This window comes from Oncorhynchus mykiss, chromosome 21, assembly GCF_057628025.1.
Source record: "Oncorhynchus mykiss isolate SJ-2025 chromosome 21, ASM5762802v1, whole genome shotgun sequence".
In the NCBI taxonomy this organism is placed as follows: Eukaryota; Metazoa; Chordata; class Actinopteri; order Salmoniformes; family Salmonidae; genus Oncorhynchus; species Oncorhynchus mykiss.
In genome coordinates this window covers 23,823,309-23,843,349 of record NC_143042.1, presented here as the reverse complement: position 1 = coordinate 23,843,349, position 20,041 = coordinate 23,823,309, and the positions used below count along the sequence as shown (strand labels likewise).

The window sequence follows — 20,041 nt, the reverse complement described above, 5'->3', positions numbered from 1 at the left end:
GCTTAGTCATTATGGGTTATTGTGTGTAGATTGCTGGGAATTATATATATTTTTTATACATTTTAGAACGCATTTGTGGATGAAACAAGAGCCGAACATTTGTTAGACCATCTCACGTGGTTAAAAAAATAAATAGAGGGAACAAAAACAAAGTAGCACAATTAATCTAAAAGGTTCCGGTTTTACTCGACAAAAAATATCTGTATGCTGAACTTGTAAATTAATACATATTATGAAATAAAATATAATACATATATGCTCGCATTTTTTAAACGTGTGTACAACAGAGAAGCAATTACATTGTTTGTGAAATGATACTGATAGGGACATCAGAATTCTAAAACAGCTTCCGTACGGACTACCTTTCACTGACGGACCACCAAGCTGTCAAAAAATCGAAACTTTTCCGTTTTAGCTAGATGGAAAGATCTGTATATTTTTTGTAATCTTATTTCAATTTCATGCTTACTTAACTTGAAATTAAACGTATGTAGTGTACACCATATATACGGATCTAGCTAATTTTAGAATTATTTCTGCGTTAGTTCAGAATTCGTAGGTGAAGATGGAGAAATTCGAAAGGTACATTTTCACTGCTCTCTGCAGCACCAACTTTTTGGTTTCATGTCTCCTGTTCTCCAAAATAACTCGGGAGCAAAGGGAGCCCTACATGGACGAAATATTTCACGTCCGTCAAGCTCAGAAATACTGCTACGGGAAGTTTAACGAGGTATTGTTTTGCAATGTCAATGTCATTACCTTGATTTTGTTATATTGTTGCTTGTCGGATTAACGCAACGCTTGTCCTTGGAATATTGTGACAGATTGCTAGATTGACTTTTTAACCCTTAACTAAACCATCTGTGACGATGAACATAGACAGATCAGACTATCGCTGGTCATTATTGTGGATAATATGCCTGAATTCTGAAAAGTATTGTAATTCTGCAGTGGTATATATCCCTATATGTAACTAAACTATTTGGCATCTCTCTAACTTGAAAAACATGAACCCTTTTATGTTTAATGATGTAGTAGAGGCTCTTTAACGGGATCTTTTTCCTTTCTCTTTGTTGTTCCAGTGGGACCCAATGATCACCACGCTTCCTGGCCTGTACCTGGCGTCAGTGGGTGTGATCAAGCCAGTGGTGTGGCTAGTGGACCTCACAGGGAAGGTAGTATGTTCTACGGCAATGCTGCGCTTCATCAACCTCCTCTTCAACTGTGGTATCCTCTACCTGCTGTATCTCATCATCTGCAAGCTCCACCTTAAAGAGAAGGTAATAATGTCTTTACATGTTATTACATTTATAACATCCCCAAGGGTGGCCAGCTCGTGTGGCAAGCTGCAGTGTGTGCACTGTGCAGGCTTTTGCTCCAGTCCAACTTTTACTCACCTTACTCAAATAAGTTTGGTATAAATTAAAAGACCTTGAAAAAATTATTGAATGTCCTTAAAGCTTCAATTGCATTCCTTTTGTTAGTCATAACAACCATGGTTTCTCTTTCAGACTAAGACTGCCTCCCGCAGAGTTCTCTCAGCCCTGTCCCTGTCCACCTTCCCCGTGCTCTACTTCTTCAACTTCCTCTACTACACAGATGCCGGATCTACTTTCTTCATTCTCTTCACGTACCTCATGACCCTGTACGGCTGTCACAAAGCCTCGGCACTCATCAGCGTCTTCGCCATATTCTTCCGCCAGACCAACATCATCTGGGTGGCGTTCTGCGCCAGCACGGTTGTGGCCAACAAGATGGACGAAACTTGGAGGACGGAACAGTCGAAGAAAAAGGATGATAAGTCGCCCTGTCAGATACCTTTCTCAGTAAGCGGGGTGAAGAGAGTGATGCGTTTCCTGTTGGAATTCCTGACCACAGCCAATCATGTGAAGGCTGTGATGTTAGTGGCGTGGCCGTACATTCTTGTTGCTGTGGGTTTTATTGCATTCATTGTGTTGAATGATGGGATCGTAGTCGGAGACAGATCCAGTCACGAGGCCTGTCTCAACTTCCCTCAGCTCTTCTACTTCTTCTCCTTTGCCCTCTTCTTCTCCAGCCCCACATCGCTGTGCTACCACCGAGCTCTCCGCTTCATCCAGAACCTCAAGAAGCAGCCACTGCTCTACCTACTGATCACGGGACTCTGCCTTCTCCTAGTGTGGAAGTTCACCTTCGTACACAAGTACCTCCTGGCCGACAACAGACACTTCCCCTTCTACGTGTGGAAGAGGATCTTCCAGAAGCATGAGGTGGTGCGTTTTGCCCTCATCCCGGCATACGTATTTGCAGCGTGGAACTTCATGGACACTCTGAAGTCCCGGTCACTGTTCTGGAGCCTGGCGTTCCTGGTGTGTCTGCTGGCGGCCACAGTGCCTCAGAAGCTGCTAGAGTTCAGGTACTTTATTGTTCCGTATCTGCTCTACCGCCTCCACATGCCCCTGCCCTCCCTCACCAGACTGGTGCTGGAGTTCCTGTTCTATACAGCCGTCAACGCAGCCACGCTGTACATCTTCATCAACAAGACTTTTCAATGGCCAAATAGTCCGGCTGTACAGAGGTTTATGTGGTAGCCTGAACTGAACCCAGTTATTTGCAAAAACCTATAGGTTATACTTTTTCTATTCAAAATGAGTAAGGCCAGGAGTTTTTCCTGTTGTGATGAGATCATGCTCAGGAAACATCCCTGGCCCTAAATGTGAGAAAATGCATTTCATGTGAAGAAAGCTTTGAAGAGCACAAGTTGTTTTATTATGTACATTTGAACTGTGAATTGTACATTGAATGATGTAATTTGGATGGAGGAAGAGACTGAAAAATGTGAAAGCCATATTGTAAAGCAAGAATCTGTGTTTTATACTGTATGGTTTAAAGAAATGTTATTTGTTTTGAAGAACATTCATGACTTATCTTAATTTAACTCTGTGGTAGAGTTGTGTGTTATTTGTCTATATTTCTATATTTAATTCAAACAGATGGTTAAAGGTTGATAAGAGACTAAATGATGTGGCTCTCTTTGTAAACATACAACATCCTTGACTGTATTCAAATAAATTAGTCTGTGATGCCCTATTCTATATTGGGAATAGAATCAATAAACCATGTAAACAAACATCTGTGTTTACATTCTGCTGCAATATTCTGATGAGTAAAGTTGTGATATTACAATGGGTTATAATCATCTTTCTTTCTTTGTGCTGTATTTTAGATGATCTAAATCCTGCCTTCAAATGCATTCCCTTGAATAATGTTCCTGAACTTCTTTGTTTTTCTTGTGTGGTTTGTTGCCCTAAAAATTCCAGAACCATTCTCTGTTCTTTAGGCCTAAGATATCATCCAGTAGCTTAAATAGTCTTTAACGTACAGTACCAGTCAAGTTTGGACACACCTACTCATTCAAGTTTTTAAAAAAAAGAAATGTTTTATACTATTTTCTCTATTGAAGAATAATAGTGAAAACATCAACTATGAAATAACACATGGAATCATGTAGAAACCAAAAGTGTTAAATCAAAATATATTTTATATTTGAGATTCTTCAAAGTAGCCACCCTTTGCCTTGACAGCTTTGCACACTCTTGGCATTCTCTCAACCAGCTTCAACTGGAATGCTTTTCCAACAGTCTTGAAGGAGTTCCCACATACGCTGAGCACTTGTTCACTGCTTTTCCTTCACTCTGCGGTCCAACTCATCCCAAACCATCTCAATTGGGTTGAGGTTGGGTTATTGTAGAGGCCAAGTAATCTGATGCAGGACTCCATCACTCTCCTTCTTGGTCAAATAAATCACTTACAGTGTCACCAGCAATGCACCATCACACCACCTCCTCCATGCTTCACGGTGGGAACCACACATGCAGAGCTCATCCGTTCACCTGCTCTACGTCTCACAATGACACCGTTGTTGCAACCAAAAATCTCAAATTTGGACTCATAAGATCAAAGGACAGATATCCACCGGTCTAATGTCCATTTGTCATGTTTCTTGACCCAAGCAAGTCTCTTCTTCTTATTGGTGTCCTTTAGTAGTGGTTTCTTTATAGCATGAAGGCCTGATTCATGCAGTCTCCTCCGAACAGTTGATGTTGAGATGTGTCTGTAACTTGAACTCTGTGAAGAATTTATTTGGGCTGCAATTTCTGAGGCTGGTAACTCTAATGAACTTATCCTCTGCATCAGAGTAACTCTGGGTCTTCCTTTACAGTGGCGCTACTAATGAATCAATATTGAATAAAGATGATTGTTTGAAGAAATGACAAAGTCTCTCACCTGATTAGAATATTCCACCACAAGAGCCAGTTTCATCATAGCGCTGGATGATTTTTGCAACTGCAGATGAAGAAACGTTTAAAGTTCTTGACATTTTCCGGATTGACTGACCTTCATGTCTTAAAGTCATGATGGACTGTCATTTCTCTTTGCTTATTTAAACTGTTTTTGCCATTATATGGACTTGTCACAACACAACTGAAGGAAAGAAATTCCACAAATGAACTTTTAACAAGGCACACCTGTTAATTGAAATGCATTCCAGGTCATGAACCTCATGAAGTTTGTTGAGAAAATGCCAAGAGTGTACAAGGCAAAGGGTGGCTACTTTGAAGAATCTCAAATATAAAACATTTTTATTTCTTTAACACTTTTTTTTGGTTACTACATGATTGTGTTATTTAATAGTTTTGATGTTCTCACTATATTCTACAATGTAGAAAATAGTAAAAATAAAGAAAAACTCTGGAATGAGTAGGTGTGTCAACTTTTGACTGGTATTGTATGTAGATTCTTCAAATGTAGTGTGTACATTAGCTTCAGAAATGTTTCTTTGGTCAACATTCGGTTACTTTTAACTGTATTTCCTACCTGCATCTTTATCTGTCTGCTACTGATCTTTCTTGCCCTTGTATGGCTGTCCCTGGGCTGAAATGATCAAATGAAGTGATGCAATAAAATTATTCATGTAATACTAATGTTGTTGAGTGAATTTGAGCCACTGCCTGATGCATCAATACACCCATTTTACCACAGGGTGGTGCTCTAATATTTTGTAAATATACATATGAACTCAGTCTTGAATTGTGCACGATTAGCTTGATTGGGAAACAATGATTTGATAGAACATAATATAATTGGCAAACCTTTTTAAGTGTGCAAATGGAAATGTATATCAGAATTTGTGACTCGTTGTAAAGAAACAAAGGGTAGACAAAGAAACAAGAATGAACATGCTTACTGTAAATTAGGTATTGATTGCCTTGTAGCTATAGTGTTGTGAAGTGCTCTTCCTACCCACACTGTCAATAGAGTAATCAAGTATGCTCTCTACTAGGGATGTAATGATTCGCCGGTCCCCGATTCAAAATGTTTAAGTGCATCGATCGGCAGACCACAAACCGAAACAAATGTAGGTAGCACGCATCCGTCAGAAGATCGATTAAAACATTATGAATCGCCGGTTCACTAAAATGTTTTGCTCATATTACATTCTTTCAACCAAATACCTCATATTTTAAGTCAATAGATGCGTCCTCTCCTCCAGTTTCGAATTGCATGTTACTGTGTTGACAGTCATTGATTTACAAGTCATTTTGCATTCCACACAACCCCAGGCAATATATTATCAGTAGCCTAGTCAAACTGGATTCAAATGCTAAAATGGCCTTCGTGATATTAGGCTTTATTAGTGGAGTGAACCTATGTCGTTTTCTAGGTTATTGTTATTTGTGCGCTGTTGAGCCTCAGATTTCATTTCAAGCCGTGCTTAAATTTGTATACGATCACGTGTCTCTCTATTATGCTTGGGAATACTTGGGAACAGATTTCTTGAATTTGGAACTGATTTGCTGGTGTTTTTACAGTCTATAATGTCCAGCAAGTTGTGAAACCCTGCCATAGACATACATAATTTACACACACACACACACACACACACACACACACACACACACACACACACACACACACACACACACACACACACACACACACACACACACACACACACACACACACACACACACACACACACACACACACACACACACAAAGTCAGCTCAGACAGATCCAGCTCAGAGAGGCCCAGCTCATGAGTTCCATCAGCATCAGATTTGAATTTAGAATGGAAAATGAATGTGTTTATGCAACAAATGTTAGTGAACCGAATCACATCCTGTATGTATCAGAGTCCATGTATCTAGATACGTATCAAATCGTCTTAAAAGGGAACAATGCACATCCCTACTCTCTACCTACGCAACCGATGGCCCTACTAGAGTATAATCACACTGTTCTCAACATGAGTTCTCTGCTGTTTACATAAGTGTTTTATAATGAGACAGACAGGATGTAACTGGAATTTTCTTCCAGTGTTGATTACACTATTGAGCCAAAAGTTGCTTGGTTAACGACTAATTAGCATCTTGCTGTTATTGCAATGATCAGCTCCTCATATGAACGCACAATGTTATATGCAGTTTTAATATTATGGCTTGGAAGGGCAGAGAAAGCTCTGTGTAATAACAATGTATTATGAACCTATAGCAGCTATTTTTAATAAGGAAAACCAGTTAAGGTTTGTTATTGTTGCAAGTATAACATTTTAGGTGTGTGGCTGGTAGAGGCGTCTGTAGAGGTTTTATCTTTACTCACACACACACACAAATTGCTCCCAATTCTGAGCATTCCCTTTGTGCCCACAGAATACACACAGTATTTTCTTTATTAGTCCAGCGGATAAGAACCAAATATACCAGAGATTGTTCCACTTTATGATACAAGTATCAAACTTGGTACACTAATACTAAATACCACCTTCAGGAACATTTTAAAGATTGGAGGCAGTCTGGTAAACATGTCAGTCAACCAAGGCAGCCATTTTAATAAAATGGCAGCAATTCGGGTTTCCTGTTAGAATAAAATACATAATTACAAATAATATCAAAATGACTTTGTAATGTTATCTACCCATTAAATAAACCCCACAGATAATATAGACAACAATTCTGACTCAAAATACTCTGAAGACCTTCGTGGGGGTCAAATTGAGGTCATTTTGGCCATAGTCCAGTGACTACGGGAGAGAATTGTGGACTTTGCGATAGAGCCACCAACTTTCACACAGCTGGGGCATGTCTAAAGAAGGATTTTTGGCTACTATGCCATCACAGATTTTGTCCATTAACCCCCTGGCGACCATTTCCACATGTCTACCAACCAGCTACATGTGGCCATATTGGACGATATTCACTTGGCCATATCTTCATAAATAATTGGTACATACAGCTCAATGATGGCTTAAAATGTCTCAAGGTGTTTGGAAAACACAGTAAATGGGCCACAAATACGTTTAGTTTAAACTTTTAGTAGAAAAGTGATGAAAAAGCATGCCAAATGTATATTTTTTGTTAATGTTTTCATGGTTTGTTCCAATAGTTTCCACGTAAATACTCCAAAAATGTATATGGTATTCCCTGAAGTCTACTGATTGCAATGATATGATATTCTGTTGTGTGTCAATTTTAAGAAAACGTACAGGAAATCTGTCCTGTACACGTCACTTTAGGTAAAATCCCCTAGGAATGGATTATGTCCAGCAGAGAGACATGTAACCCATTTTAACAAAATACTATTATGATGAGAGCATTTGGCCAATCATGAAAGATAATTAGTCTCGTTTTATGGGTGAAATGTCCAAGCTGCATCTGAATGCCAACAATAACCTTTTGATCGCACTCTCACTGAGGATATTCTATTAGGGAGGGATTGGACTTCTCTGAAATGAAAATGGATGGCCCCTAAAACAAAAGTGGATAGCAGAAAACATGTCGACCGTTTACTCTTAGTCCTTGGACAGACCAGAGCCTTACATATGCAGTTTTAGAAACTGGGCTGCTGGCCAGAAGGTTGTGGGTTACCTGACCACCATTGACAAGAGTAGGGGTGGAAAGATCTCCTTTATAGTAGAAGCATTGAATGAATCGATCATCATTTTTGCAGGTCTGAGAACAAAATGCCCTTATATAAAAAATGTCATACAATTCAACATAATAGAGAATCTTTAATACCACACAAATGCATAATAATAATTAATCATTCATTCAGTGATCTTGCGAGACATTGATTTGTCTGGAGACATTGATTTGTCTGCCATATACTGTTTATGCATCCTTTAAGTATTTTGAAGAAGTGGTGAAAAAGTGCACAAGAATCTACCAAAATGACTGAATCTTGAACATACTTTCAGCCTCATTTTCAGTATTTGACATTTAAATACTTAAAACTGTCAAATGGCTGTTCCCTAAAGACATAAAATATGATATTCTGTATTTTGTCAATTTCAATAAATGTGACAAGAAATCTTTCCTGTACATTGAAAGTCAATGTTTTTTTTGTTGCTTCAATAGAGTTATCAGGGACATGCAACTATAGTTTTCCTTCACATAAAATACATTAGTGCAACACATTTGGCAGAAAATCGATTCATTTACATCAGATGACAACAGAAGTGCCACGCTATTTGGCTGGCAGCCACACAAGTAAATGAGCTTACAACGATAAAGCAAGGTCTTTTTTTTTGCCAAAATAATGCATGGTCATCACATTTCTGATGTTTATCATAGAAAGAATGTAGCCAGCTACATTTCCTTATGTTTTGCTTAAACTTTCTCTTATCTTGCATTTTACCAGAGAAAAGTGGGCTGGCTACACCAAGAAATGTATCAGAGAAAAGTAGCTACACATCAGTCAGAGTGCTGTCTGCTTATAGAATGCCCGTTCATGAATTCCCATCTGAATGGTGAAGTGCAACTGAAGCACAACATTTGTCTGATGCCGAGCAGAAATGACCCAGATGCAGACACATGAGGCGAATAGTTTGGTTCTCAGAATATTTATTATAACAAAAGGGGCAGGCAAAGGGCAGGTCGAGGGCAGGCAGAGGTTCGTCATCCAAGGCCGAGTCAAATCAGGGACAGAACCGCAGGGAGCAAGGTCGAAACTGGGAAGACTAGAAAACAAGAACTGGAAAAACTGGAAACATGCTGGTAAGACCTGACAAAACAAGACGAACTGGCAACAGACAAACAGAAAACGCAGGTATAAATACACAGGGGATAATGGGGAAGAATATGAGACACCTGGTGGGGGGTGGAGACAAGACAGGTGAAACAGATCAGGGTGTGACAAAATTACAATAAGAAGCATTTTAGATCAGCATTTACAAAATGCAGCAAGATATATCTAATGCGTTTTATATTTTTTCCCTTCGTGAAAAATTCAGAATTCTGTGGTCACACGACACCTAAGTTTAACTAGCTAGTTATCTAAGTAAGTGGCAGAATTATTAAAGTGACAGGGCATCATATTGTTTTAGCTTTCATCTCGGTTTGAGAAGTCAAAGCAATTTGAACGAGTTATTTGTACAGCTACCACTATCTTGATATTCTCTCCGTTCTTAGTCTGTCTTCTCCTCCTCCCTTTCCTCTGAGCAGAGCAGACAGGCCCGTTGCCCTAGCGCCTTCAGACACAGTGTGTACACATGCTGCTCTAGAGCCAGCACTGTTCTTCCTTCAGACAAGCATGCAACAAACCTTTGTTCATTTGCACAATATCTCTCATTCACATTCACTTATAAATGACCAAAGACACCAAAAATGACATTCGGTAGCGCCTACCTACAGTACCAGTCAAAAGTTTGGACACACCTACTAATTCAAGGATTTTTCTTTATTTTTACTATTTCTACAATGTAGAATAATAGTGAAGACATCAAAACTATGAAATAACACATAGGGAATCATGGAGTAATGAAAAAAAAGTGTTAAACAAATCAAAATATATTTTATGTTTTATATTCTTCAAAGTAGGCACCCTTTGCCTTGATGCCAGCTTTGCACACTCTTGGCATTCTCTCAAGGCAAAGGGTGGCTACTTTGAAGAAGTAGTTCTCCACACCATCTCAAACATTTTATGCCATCACTGGGCTGTATGTACCAATTATTTATGGGAATTAGAACCAATTTGGCTTTTAAAATATGCAATGGTACTATAGCTAGACATCTTTATGTAGTACTTTACTCACTTTGTGTAAAGATTGAAAGGTCTCATTATATTGGGGGACTTGTCTCTCTGCTGGACATAATGCATTCACATGGGATTTTGCAGGGCATGTTTCCTTAAGTTGGCACAAAACACAATATAAAAATCATTATCAAATTTTATTGGATGTGTACACATACTGTATTTACCAGATGTTATTGCAGGTGTAGCAAAATGCTTGTATTCCTAGCTCAAAACATGCAGTAATATATAACAATACACAACAATAAACATACATCTAAAAAGTAAAATAATGGAATCTAGAAAAAATATAGAAATATTAGGACAAGAATTGTTGGAGTCAGGAGCATAAATATGCGATGGGATGTACTGACAGTATATGGATAGAATATGTAGTATATCTGAAGAATAGTATACTGTATGTACAGCAATAGTTAAATAGGATAGGACTTAGAATACAGTATATACACATGAAGTAGGTAAAACAGTATGTAAACATTATTAAAGTGACCAGTGTTCAATGACTATGTACATAGGGCAGCAGCCTCTAAGGTGCATGGTAGAGTAACCGGGCGGAGGCCGGTTAGTGGTGACTATTTAACAGTCTGATGGCCTTGAGATAGAAGCTTTTTTAAGTCTCTCAGCCCCAGCTTTGATGCACCTGTACTGACCTCACTTTCTGGATGGTAATGGGGTAATCAGGCCGTGGCTCTGGTGGCTGAGGTTCTTTATGATCTTCTTGGTCTCCTTGTGACACCGGGTGCTGTAGATGTCCTGGAAGGCAGGCAATGTGCCCTCGGTGATGTGTTGGGCAGACTGCACCCCCCTCTGGAGAGCCCTGCGGTTGCGGAAGGTGCAGTTGCCGTACCAGGCAGTGATACAGCCTGACAGGATGCTCTCAATGGTGCATTTCTAAACGTTTGTGAGGGTCTTAGTGGCCCAGCTAAATTTCTTCAGCCTCCTGACACTGAAGAGGCGCTGTTCAAATCAAATGTATTTATAAAGTCCTTCTTACATCAGCTGATATCTCAAAGTGCTATACAGAAACCCAGCCTAAAACCGCAAACAGCAAGCAATGCAGGTGTAGAAGCACGGTGGCTAGGAAAAACTCCCAAGAAAGGCCAGAAACTAGAAAGAAACCTAGAGAGGAACCAGGCCAGTCCTCTTCTGGCTGCGCCTTCTTCACCACACTGTCTGTGTGGGTGGACCATTTCAGATGGTCAGTGATGTGTACGCCGAGGATCTTGAAGCTTTTCACCTTCTCCACTGCGGCCCTGTCAATGTGGATGGGGGTGTGCTCCCTCTGCTGTCTCCTGAAGTCCACGATCAGGTCAATCAGGGCCCTCACCTCGTCCCTGTAGGCTTTCTTGTCATTGTTGGTAATCAGGCCTACCACTGTTGTGTCATCTGTAAACTTAATGATTGAGTTGGAGATTTGCATGGCCACACAGTCGTGGGAGGGGGCTGAGCATGCACCGTTGTGGAGCCCCAGTGTTGAGGATCAGCGAAGTGGAGATGTTTCTAGGGATGCACGATATATCGGTGAACATTTCGGAATCGGCCAATATTAGCTAAAAATGCCAACATCGGTAACAGCCGATGTCTAGTTTAACGCCCGATGTGCAAAACCAATGTCAAAGCTGATGTGCATACCTATATAACAAAGGTGCATGACGTAATGACGCCACGTAAAATGTTGCGCTATACGTGCCACACAGCAATTCCTACACTAGCCCACAATGTCTTCTGTGTGGATCGAGCAGTCAACAAGTAAAAATTTCAGCGAGACAACTCAAAGGCAAAATCCATTAAAGCCAAGATAATGGAATTCATTGCCCTTGACAATAAACCGTTCTCGGTCGTGGGTGATGTTGGCGTTCACCGACTGGTCGAGCACCGGTTAGCTATTTTTCCAATGCTGCCCTACCGGAGTTAAACAGTAATTGCATCACTGCTATGATCTTCACGACATACATACTATGGAACGCTGTCTTTGGATGTCAAAAAAGATACAGTAGCACTGTCAAGGCTGTACAAAAAAGTTTGCAAACAAGCAAACAACGGCCACAAACGATATGTTTACAATACCGAGTTGGTAATAAAGCATAATTTGTTCGACCGACACTTCCGGGGAAGATAGCTTTAGCTTGGTAAGTAGCTAGCACCAATACAACTAGCCTGAAAACAATGACCAGTAGAACCTGCAGTCATTTTCATTATTCTTAGCAATGATTTAGAAATCCTTGTGAGTAAGTATTAGCTAGGTTGCCACTTGTTGTTCTCCTATTGAAATTAACGTTATAAAGCAGCCAGCTAAACTCAGCAAAAAAAGAAACCTCCCTTTTTCAGGACGGTCTTTCAAAGATAATTCAAACATCTTCATTGTAAAGGGTTTAAACACTGTTTCCCATGCTTGTTCAATGAACCATATATAATTAATGAACATGCACCTGTGGAGCGGCCGTTAAGACACTAACAGCTTACAGACGGTAGGCAATTAAGTTCACAGTTCTGAAAACTTAGGACACTAAAGAGGAATTTCTGCTGACTCTGAAAAACACCAGGGTCCTTGCTCATCTGCGTGAATGTGCCTTAGGCATGCTGCAAAGAGGCATGATGACTGCAGATGTGGCCAGGGAAATAAATTGCAATGTCTGTACTGTGAGACGCCTAAGACGGCGCTACAGAGAGACAAGACGGATAGCTGATCATCCTCACGGTGGCAGACCACGTGTAACAACACCTGCACAGGATCGGTACATCCAAATATCACACCTGCGGGACAGGTACAGGATGGCAACAACAACTGCCCGAGTTACACCAGGAAAGCACAATCAGACTGTCTGCAATAGGCTGAGAGAGGCTGGACTGAGGGCTTGTAGGCCTGTTGTAAGGCAGGTCCTCACCAGACATCACCGGCACCAAAGTCGCCTACTGGCAAAATTTGCACTTTTCTGAAGAGTCGCGGTTTTGCCTCACCAGGGGTGATGATTAGTGTTTATCGTTGAAGGAATGAGCGTTACACCGAGGCCTGTACTCTGGAGCTGGATCGATTTGGAGGTAGAGGGTCCATCATGGTCTGGGGCGGTGTGTCACAACATCATCGGAATGAGCTTGTTGTCATGACAGGCAATCTCAACGCCGTGCATTACAGCGAAGACATTCTCCTCCCTCATGTGGTACCCTTCCTGCAGGCTCATCCTGACATGACCCCCCAGCATGACAATGTCACCAGCCATACTGCTCGTTCTGTGTGTGATTTCCTGCAAGACAGGAATGTTAGTGTTCTGCTATGGCCAGCGAAGAGCTCGGATCTCAATCCCATTGAGCATGTCTGGGACCTGTTGGATCGGAGGGTGAGGGCTAAGGCCATTCCCCCGTAGAAATGTCCGGGAACTTGCAGGTGCCTTGGTGGATGAGTGGGGTAACATCTCACAGCAAGAACTGGCAAATCTGGGGCAGTCCATGAGGAGGAGATGCACTGCAGTACTTAATGCAGCGGGTGGCCACACCAGATACTGACTGTTACTTTTGATTTTTGACCCCCCTTTGTTCAGGGACACATTACTCCATTTCCGTTAGTCACATGTCTGTGGAACTTGCGCAGTTTATGTTTATGTTATGTTTATGTCTCAGTTGTTGTTATGTTCATACAAATATTTACCAATGTTAAGTTTGTTGAAAATGAACGCATTTGACAGTGAGAGGATGTTTATTTTTTTGCTGAGTTTAGCTTCATCTGGAAATTGACGCTCGACTGGACTGGGTTGTGTTGTGAAGCTAGCCACAGTAAGGATTAGGCACAATAGTGGAATTTGCGGTTTGTCTTCAAAATAAAAGTATGCCATTGACAGTGATGCAAAGGAAAACAAATAGTAGAATTATGTCATACTTTTATTTTGAAGGCTAACCGCAAAGTCCACTATTGTGGCTAATCCTTATTGTGGCTAGCTTGACATAGATGGGTCCGACCACCATTATTCAAATAAGAACTGTCTTATAAATTAGGGTTGTTTTAGATGACACCTACCAATAGAGTTAGCTAGCTAACCACAGCTACTGAAACAGATGTGTTATTTGACATTTTTTGTTTCGCAAAGACCCAAACGGTGTTCCATAGAAACCCTGGTTGAGAATGAAATGACTGAACAAATGAACAACGAACAGCACAGCAAGTAAGTGAAAGAAATAGGTTTTGATTATGTTTTACTGGTAATGGGGACAGACGTAAATGCCAACAAATTAACTTTTTGGTCAGTTTGATGTGTGTAACCTTTATTTAACTTGGTCAGTTAAGAACAAATTCTTATTTACAATGATGGCCCGGACGGCGCTTGGCCAATTGTGATCCGCCCTGCGGGACTCCCAATCACGGCCGGATGTGATACAGCCTGGATTCAAACCAGGGACTGGAGTGACGCCTCTTGCACTGCGATGCAGTTCCTTAGACCACTGCGTCCATGTGTGTGTGTGTGTGTGTGTGTGTTAACTATTTAACTGTACTAGAATGCTTAAAAGGCCAACATTTTTACATTGGATATCGGTATCGGCCAACAATATAATTTCGGTGCATAACTAGTTGTTTCCTACCTTCACCATCTGGGGGCGGCCCATCAGGAAGTCCAGGACCCAGTTGCAAAGGGCGGGGTTCAGACCCAGGGTTCAAACTTAATGATGAGCTTGGAGGCTACTGCGGTGTTGAATGTACTTACACCGGCTCAGACGCTCGTCGGATGTGGCAGGGCTCGCAAACTATTACAGACTACAAAGGAAAGCACAGCCGCGAGCTGCCCAGTGTCACAAGCCTACCAGACGAGCTAAATTACTTCCCTGCATGCTTCTAGGCAAGTGACATTGAAACAGACGGATTACCAGGACATGTACTCTGAGCATGTGCTGACCAACTGGCAAGTGTATTCACTGACATTTTCAACCTGTCCCTGACAGTCTGTAATACCAACATGTTTCAAGCAGACCACCACAGTGTTCTTGTGCACAGAGACTAAGGCAACCTGCCTAAATGACTACCGACCTGTAGCACTCACGTCTGTAGTCATGAAATGCTTTGAAAGGCTGGTCATGGCTCACATCAAGACCATTATCCCAGAAAACCTAAACCCACTCCAATTTGCATACCGCCCCAACAGCGTCACAGATGATGCAATCTCTATTGCACTTCACACTACCCTTTCCCACCTTTCCCACAAAAGGAACACCCATGTGAGAATGCTATTCATTAACTACAGCTCAGCATTCAACACCATGGTGCCCTCAAAGCTTATCACTAAGCTAAGGACCCTGGGACTAAACACGTCCCTCTGCAACTGGATCCTGGACTTCCTGGCGGGCCGCCCCCAAGTGGTAACGGTAGGTAACAACACATACACCACGCTGATCCTCAACACGGGATTCCCTCAGGGGTGCGTGCTCAGTCTGCTCCTGTACTCTCTGTTCATTTATGACTGCATGGCCATGGACTGCATGGACTCCAACACCATCATTAAGTTTGCCGATGACACAACAGTGGTAGGCCTGATCACCGACAATGATGAGACTAGGGAGGTCAGAGACCTCAACGTGATCAAGACAAAGGAGATAATTGTGGACTACAGGAAAAGGAAGACCGAGCACGCCCCCATTCTCATCGACTGGGCTGTAGTGGAGCAGGTTGAGAGCTTCAATTTCCTTGGTGTCCACATCACTAACAAACTATCATGGTCCAAACACACCAAGACAGTCGTGAACAGGGCACGACAAAGCCTATTCCCCCTCAAGAGACTGAAAAGAGTTGGTATGGGTCCTCAGATCCCCCAAAACGTCTACAGTTGCACCATCGAGAGTTGGTTGCATCACTGGCTGGTATGGCAACTGCTCGGCCTCCAACCCCAAGGCACTACAGAGGGTAGTGCATACGGCCCAGTACGTCACTGGGGCCAAGCTTCCTGCCATCCAGGACATCTACACCATGCGGTGTCAGAGGAAGGTCCTAAAAATTGTCAAAGACTCCAGCCACCCGAGTCATACACTGTTGTCTCTGCTACCGCACGGCAAGCGATTCCCGGGGGGGGGGGCAAATCTAGGTTCAAAAGGCTTTTTAACAGCTTCTACTCCCAAGCATTGCCCCCCTTCTACACTGCTGCTACTCTCTCTTATTTTCTATGCACAGTCATTTTAATAACTCTACCTACATGTACATATTACCTAAATTACCTCGACTAACCAGTGCCCCCGCACATTGACTCTGTACTGGTACCCCCTGTATATAGCCTCACTATTGTTATTTTTCTGCTGCTCTTTAATTAATTGTTACTTTTTATCTCATTTTAACTTAACAGTCATTTTTCTTAAAACTGCATTGTTGGTTAAGGGCTTGTAAGTAAGGATTTCACTGTAAGGGCTACACCTGTTGTATTCGGCGTATGTAACAAATACAATTTGATTTGATTTGAATGCTTAGTTATAGTCAATGAACAGCATTTTTACATAGGTATTCCTGCCACCACCATGCTTTAGATTTTCTCCGGACTCAACACTTGGCATTCTGGCCAAAGTGTACTAACTTGGTTTCATCAGACCAGAGAATCTTGTTTCTCATCGTCAGAGTCATTAGGTGCCTTTTGGCAAACTCCAAGCGGGCTGTCATGAGCCTTTTACTGAGGAGTGGTTTTCGTCTGGCCACTTTACCATAAAGGCCTGGTGGAGTGCTGCAGAGAACAAAGAAGAACTCTAGAACTCTGTCAGAGTGACCATCAGGTTCTTGGCCACCTTCCTGACCAGGGCCCTTCTCGGGTGGCCAGCTCTAGTTAGAGTCGTGGTAGTTCCAAATGTCTTCTATTTAAGAATGCTGCTACCATTCCCCAGATCTGTGTCTCGGCACAATCCTGTCTCAAAGCTCTACGGACAATTCCTTCGACCTCATGGCTTGGTTTTTGCTCTGACATGCACTGTCACCTGTGGGAAAAGTCAAGGGGTCTGAAAACTTTCCAAAGGCACTGTATATGGCATCTTTGTGCCATTTTATTGTGTTTTCCAGACATCCTCAAACATTTTAAGCCATCATTGGGCTGTATGTACTAAATATATATGGAGATATGTCCATGTGAATTGTGACCAATACGGCCACCTACAGCTGGTTGGCAGCTGTACAAAAGCTCTCAGAGGAGCAGCATACTACTGAGATTAATTAGTATGCTGCTAACCAAGTTGATGTCACCTGTTGACTCTCTCTCTCAATGACACACACACACACACACACACACACACACACACACACACACACACACACACACACACACACACACACACACACCACTAATTATCAGGACTGGCATGATTGCCTCATTCACACCCTTGAATCATGTCAAGCCAAGAGTAAGTGTGTTTCCTATTTTCCACATATTTTCTTCTATTAGGAAATCAGAACGGTTGACTGACAGGGTTCCCAGACTGCCGGCAGTCTTTAAATGTTACTTAAGTTATCTAGTATTAGTGTACCAAGTTTGATACCTGTGTCATAAAATGGAACAATTATTTCACATATCAGCTGGACCATATGTGCTCTGCTTGTCACTCCTGCTCCCGCTCCCCGGCGCTCGAGGGCGCCAGGCTTCCCATCATTTTATGCACCGGTTACCATCAATATGCGCAGCTGCTCTCATTGGACTCACCTGGACTCCCTCACTTTGTTGATTGCGCCTGCATATACAGTTGAAGTCGGAAGTTTACATACACTTAGGTTGGAGTCATTAAAACTTGTTTTTCAACGACTCCATAAATGTCTTGTTATTAACAAACTATAGTTTTGGCAAGTCTGTTAGGACATCTACTTTGTGCATGACACAAGTAATTTTTTCCAACAATTGTTTACAGACAGATTATTTCACTTATAATTCACTGTATCACAATTCCAGTGGGTCAGAAGTTGACATACACTAAGTTGACTGTGCCTTTAAACCGCTTAGAAAATTCCAGAAAATGATGACATGGCTTTAGAAGCTTCTGATAGTCTAATTTGAGTTTATTTTATTTTTTACAGGAACAGTGCACATTAATCAACGTTTCAGTAAATGTGCTGGTTTTAGCTAGCCGGCTAATTTTCAACCGCAGTCCCTGGGCAGGTTATTAAAAACAATTACAATATAGACAATCATTGAGCAGTGAGCACACGCAGAGCAACATAGGACAAGCAAGACATAGCATACAGACAGAGCAACATAGGACAAGCAAGACGTAGCATACAGACAGAGTAACATAGAACAAAAAGCAGCAAGACAAAATTCATAAAAGCAACAAAGTGTTTCCACACCTCACAAGCTACAGACAACAGACATGGAAAGCGAAAATACACAGCTAGGGATTATGTTCACAAATCTGATTGACCTTTAGCCATGTCTTCATGCATTTTGTGAAAGTGTGATATGTGGTGCAGTTATGTGTGTCTGATGGCAGTGTATTCCAGACATGGGAATCTCTCACAGAGAAAGCAGATTTACTAAAGATGCTTTTCCTTAAGGGAACTATACAGTCACCTCTTGTAGATCTGTTGCCATATGTTTGGGTTTTCTGTTTGACAAAAATACTGAGTGGAGGGGGAGCCAGGCCATTTAGGATTTTGAATAGAAGACATGCGTCGGTGTATTGCACAAGTTTTTTCCTACTCAGTAGCTCATGCTTTCTGAGGATGTAACAGTGATGATGGCTATTGGGCTTCCTATCAAGCATTTTGAGAGCCTGTTTGTAGACAGACTGAATAGGTTTTAATGTTGTACAGCAAGCTTGGGCCCAACTTGTCCAGCAGTATGTTAAGTGGGGGAGTATCATAGATTTTGAAGTACAGTTTTGCTACCTCTGTAGTCAAACAATTTGGTATAAATCGGAAATTAGCTAGGTTGAATTTGGAATTACCTTTTTCTCATGCTTTTTAAAAGAGAGGTTGGAATCAAGTATGATGCCAAGGTACTTAAAATCAGATACCACCTGGAGCTTCTCCCCTGACACATAGATATCATTTGAGTCAATAGGAGGTGTACCTGTGGATGTATTTCAAGGCCTACCTTCAAACTCATGCCTCTTTGCTTGACATCATGGGAAAATCTATAGAAATCAGCCAAGACCTCAAAAAAATTGTAGACTTCCACAAGTCTGGTTCATCCTTGGGAGCATTTCCAAACGCCTAAATGTACCAATTTCATCTGTACAACCAATAGTACGCAAGTATAAACACCTTGGGACCACGCAGCCGTCATACTGCTCAGGAAGGAGACGCGTTCTGTCTCCTCGAGATGAATGTGCTTTGGTGCGAAAGGCGCAAATTAATCCCAGAACAACAGCAAAGTGAAGATGCTGGAGGAAACAGGTACAAAAGTATCTATATCCACAGTAAAACAAGTCTTATATCGACATAACCTGAAAGGCCACTCAGAAAGGAAAAAGCCATTGCTCCAAAACCGCCATAATACAGCCAGACTATGGTTTGCAACTGCACATGGGGACAAAGATCTTACTTTTTTGAGAAATGTCCTCTGGTCTGATTAAACATAAATAGAACTGTTTTATCATAATGACCATCGTTATGTTTGGAGGAAAAAGGGGGAGGCTTGCAAGCAAAGAACATCATCCCAACCGTGAAGCTTGGGGGTGGCAGCATCATGTTGTAGTGACGCTATTGGAGTGGCTATCACAAAGCCTTGACCACAATCTTATAGAAAATGTGTGGGCAGAACTGAAAAAGCGTGTGCGAGCAAGGAGGCCTACAAACCTGACTCAGTTACACCAGCTCTGTTAGGAGGAATGGGCCAAAATATACCTAACTTATTGTGGGAAGCTTGTGGAAGGCTACCCAAAACGTTTGACCCAAGTTAAACAATTTAAAGGCAATGCTCCCAAATACTAATTGAGTGTATGTAAACTTCTGACCAACTGGGAATGTGGTGAAAGAAATAAAAGCTGAAAGAAATAATTTTCTCTACTATTATTCTGACATTTCACATTC

The 20,041-nt window shown here is 41.6% G+C and overlaps 1 protein-coding gene across 2 annotated transcripts; it reads left to right on the top strand.

Moving 5' to 3' along the window:
* Nucleotides 1-353: 353 nt before the first annotated feature.
* LOC110500280 (dol-P-Glc:Glc(2)Man(9)GlcNAc(2)-PP-Dol alpha-1,2-glucosyltransferase) lies at nucleotides 354-3,109 on the top strand. Of its 2 annotated transcripts, XM_090214313.1 has the most exons (4): nucleotides 361-730; nucleotides 1,083-1,280; nucleotides 1,512-1,826; nucleotides 2,057-3,109. In XM_090214313.1, the coding sequence occupies exons 1-4, from the start codon at nucleotides 566-568 to the stop codon at nucleotides 2,246-2,248; spliced, it is 870 nt and encodes a 289-aa protein (XP_090070439.1). In that variant the 5' UTR covers nucleotides 361-565; the 3' UTR covers nucleotides 2,249-3,109. The 2 variants fall into 2 exon arrangements, with proteins under 2 accessions (XP_021433248.3, XP_090070439.1); XM_021577573.3 differs by having other exon boundaries at nucleotides 354-730; nucleotides 1,512-3,109.
* The last annotated feature ends 16,932 nt before the right edge of the window (nucleotides 3,110-20,041 follow it).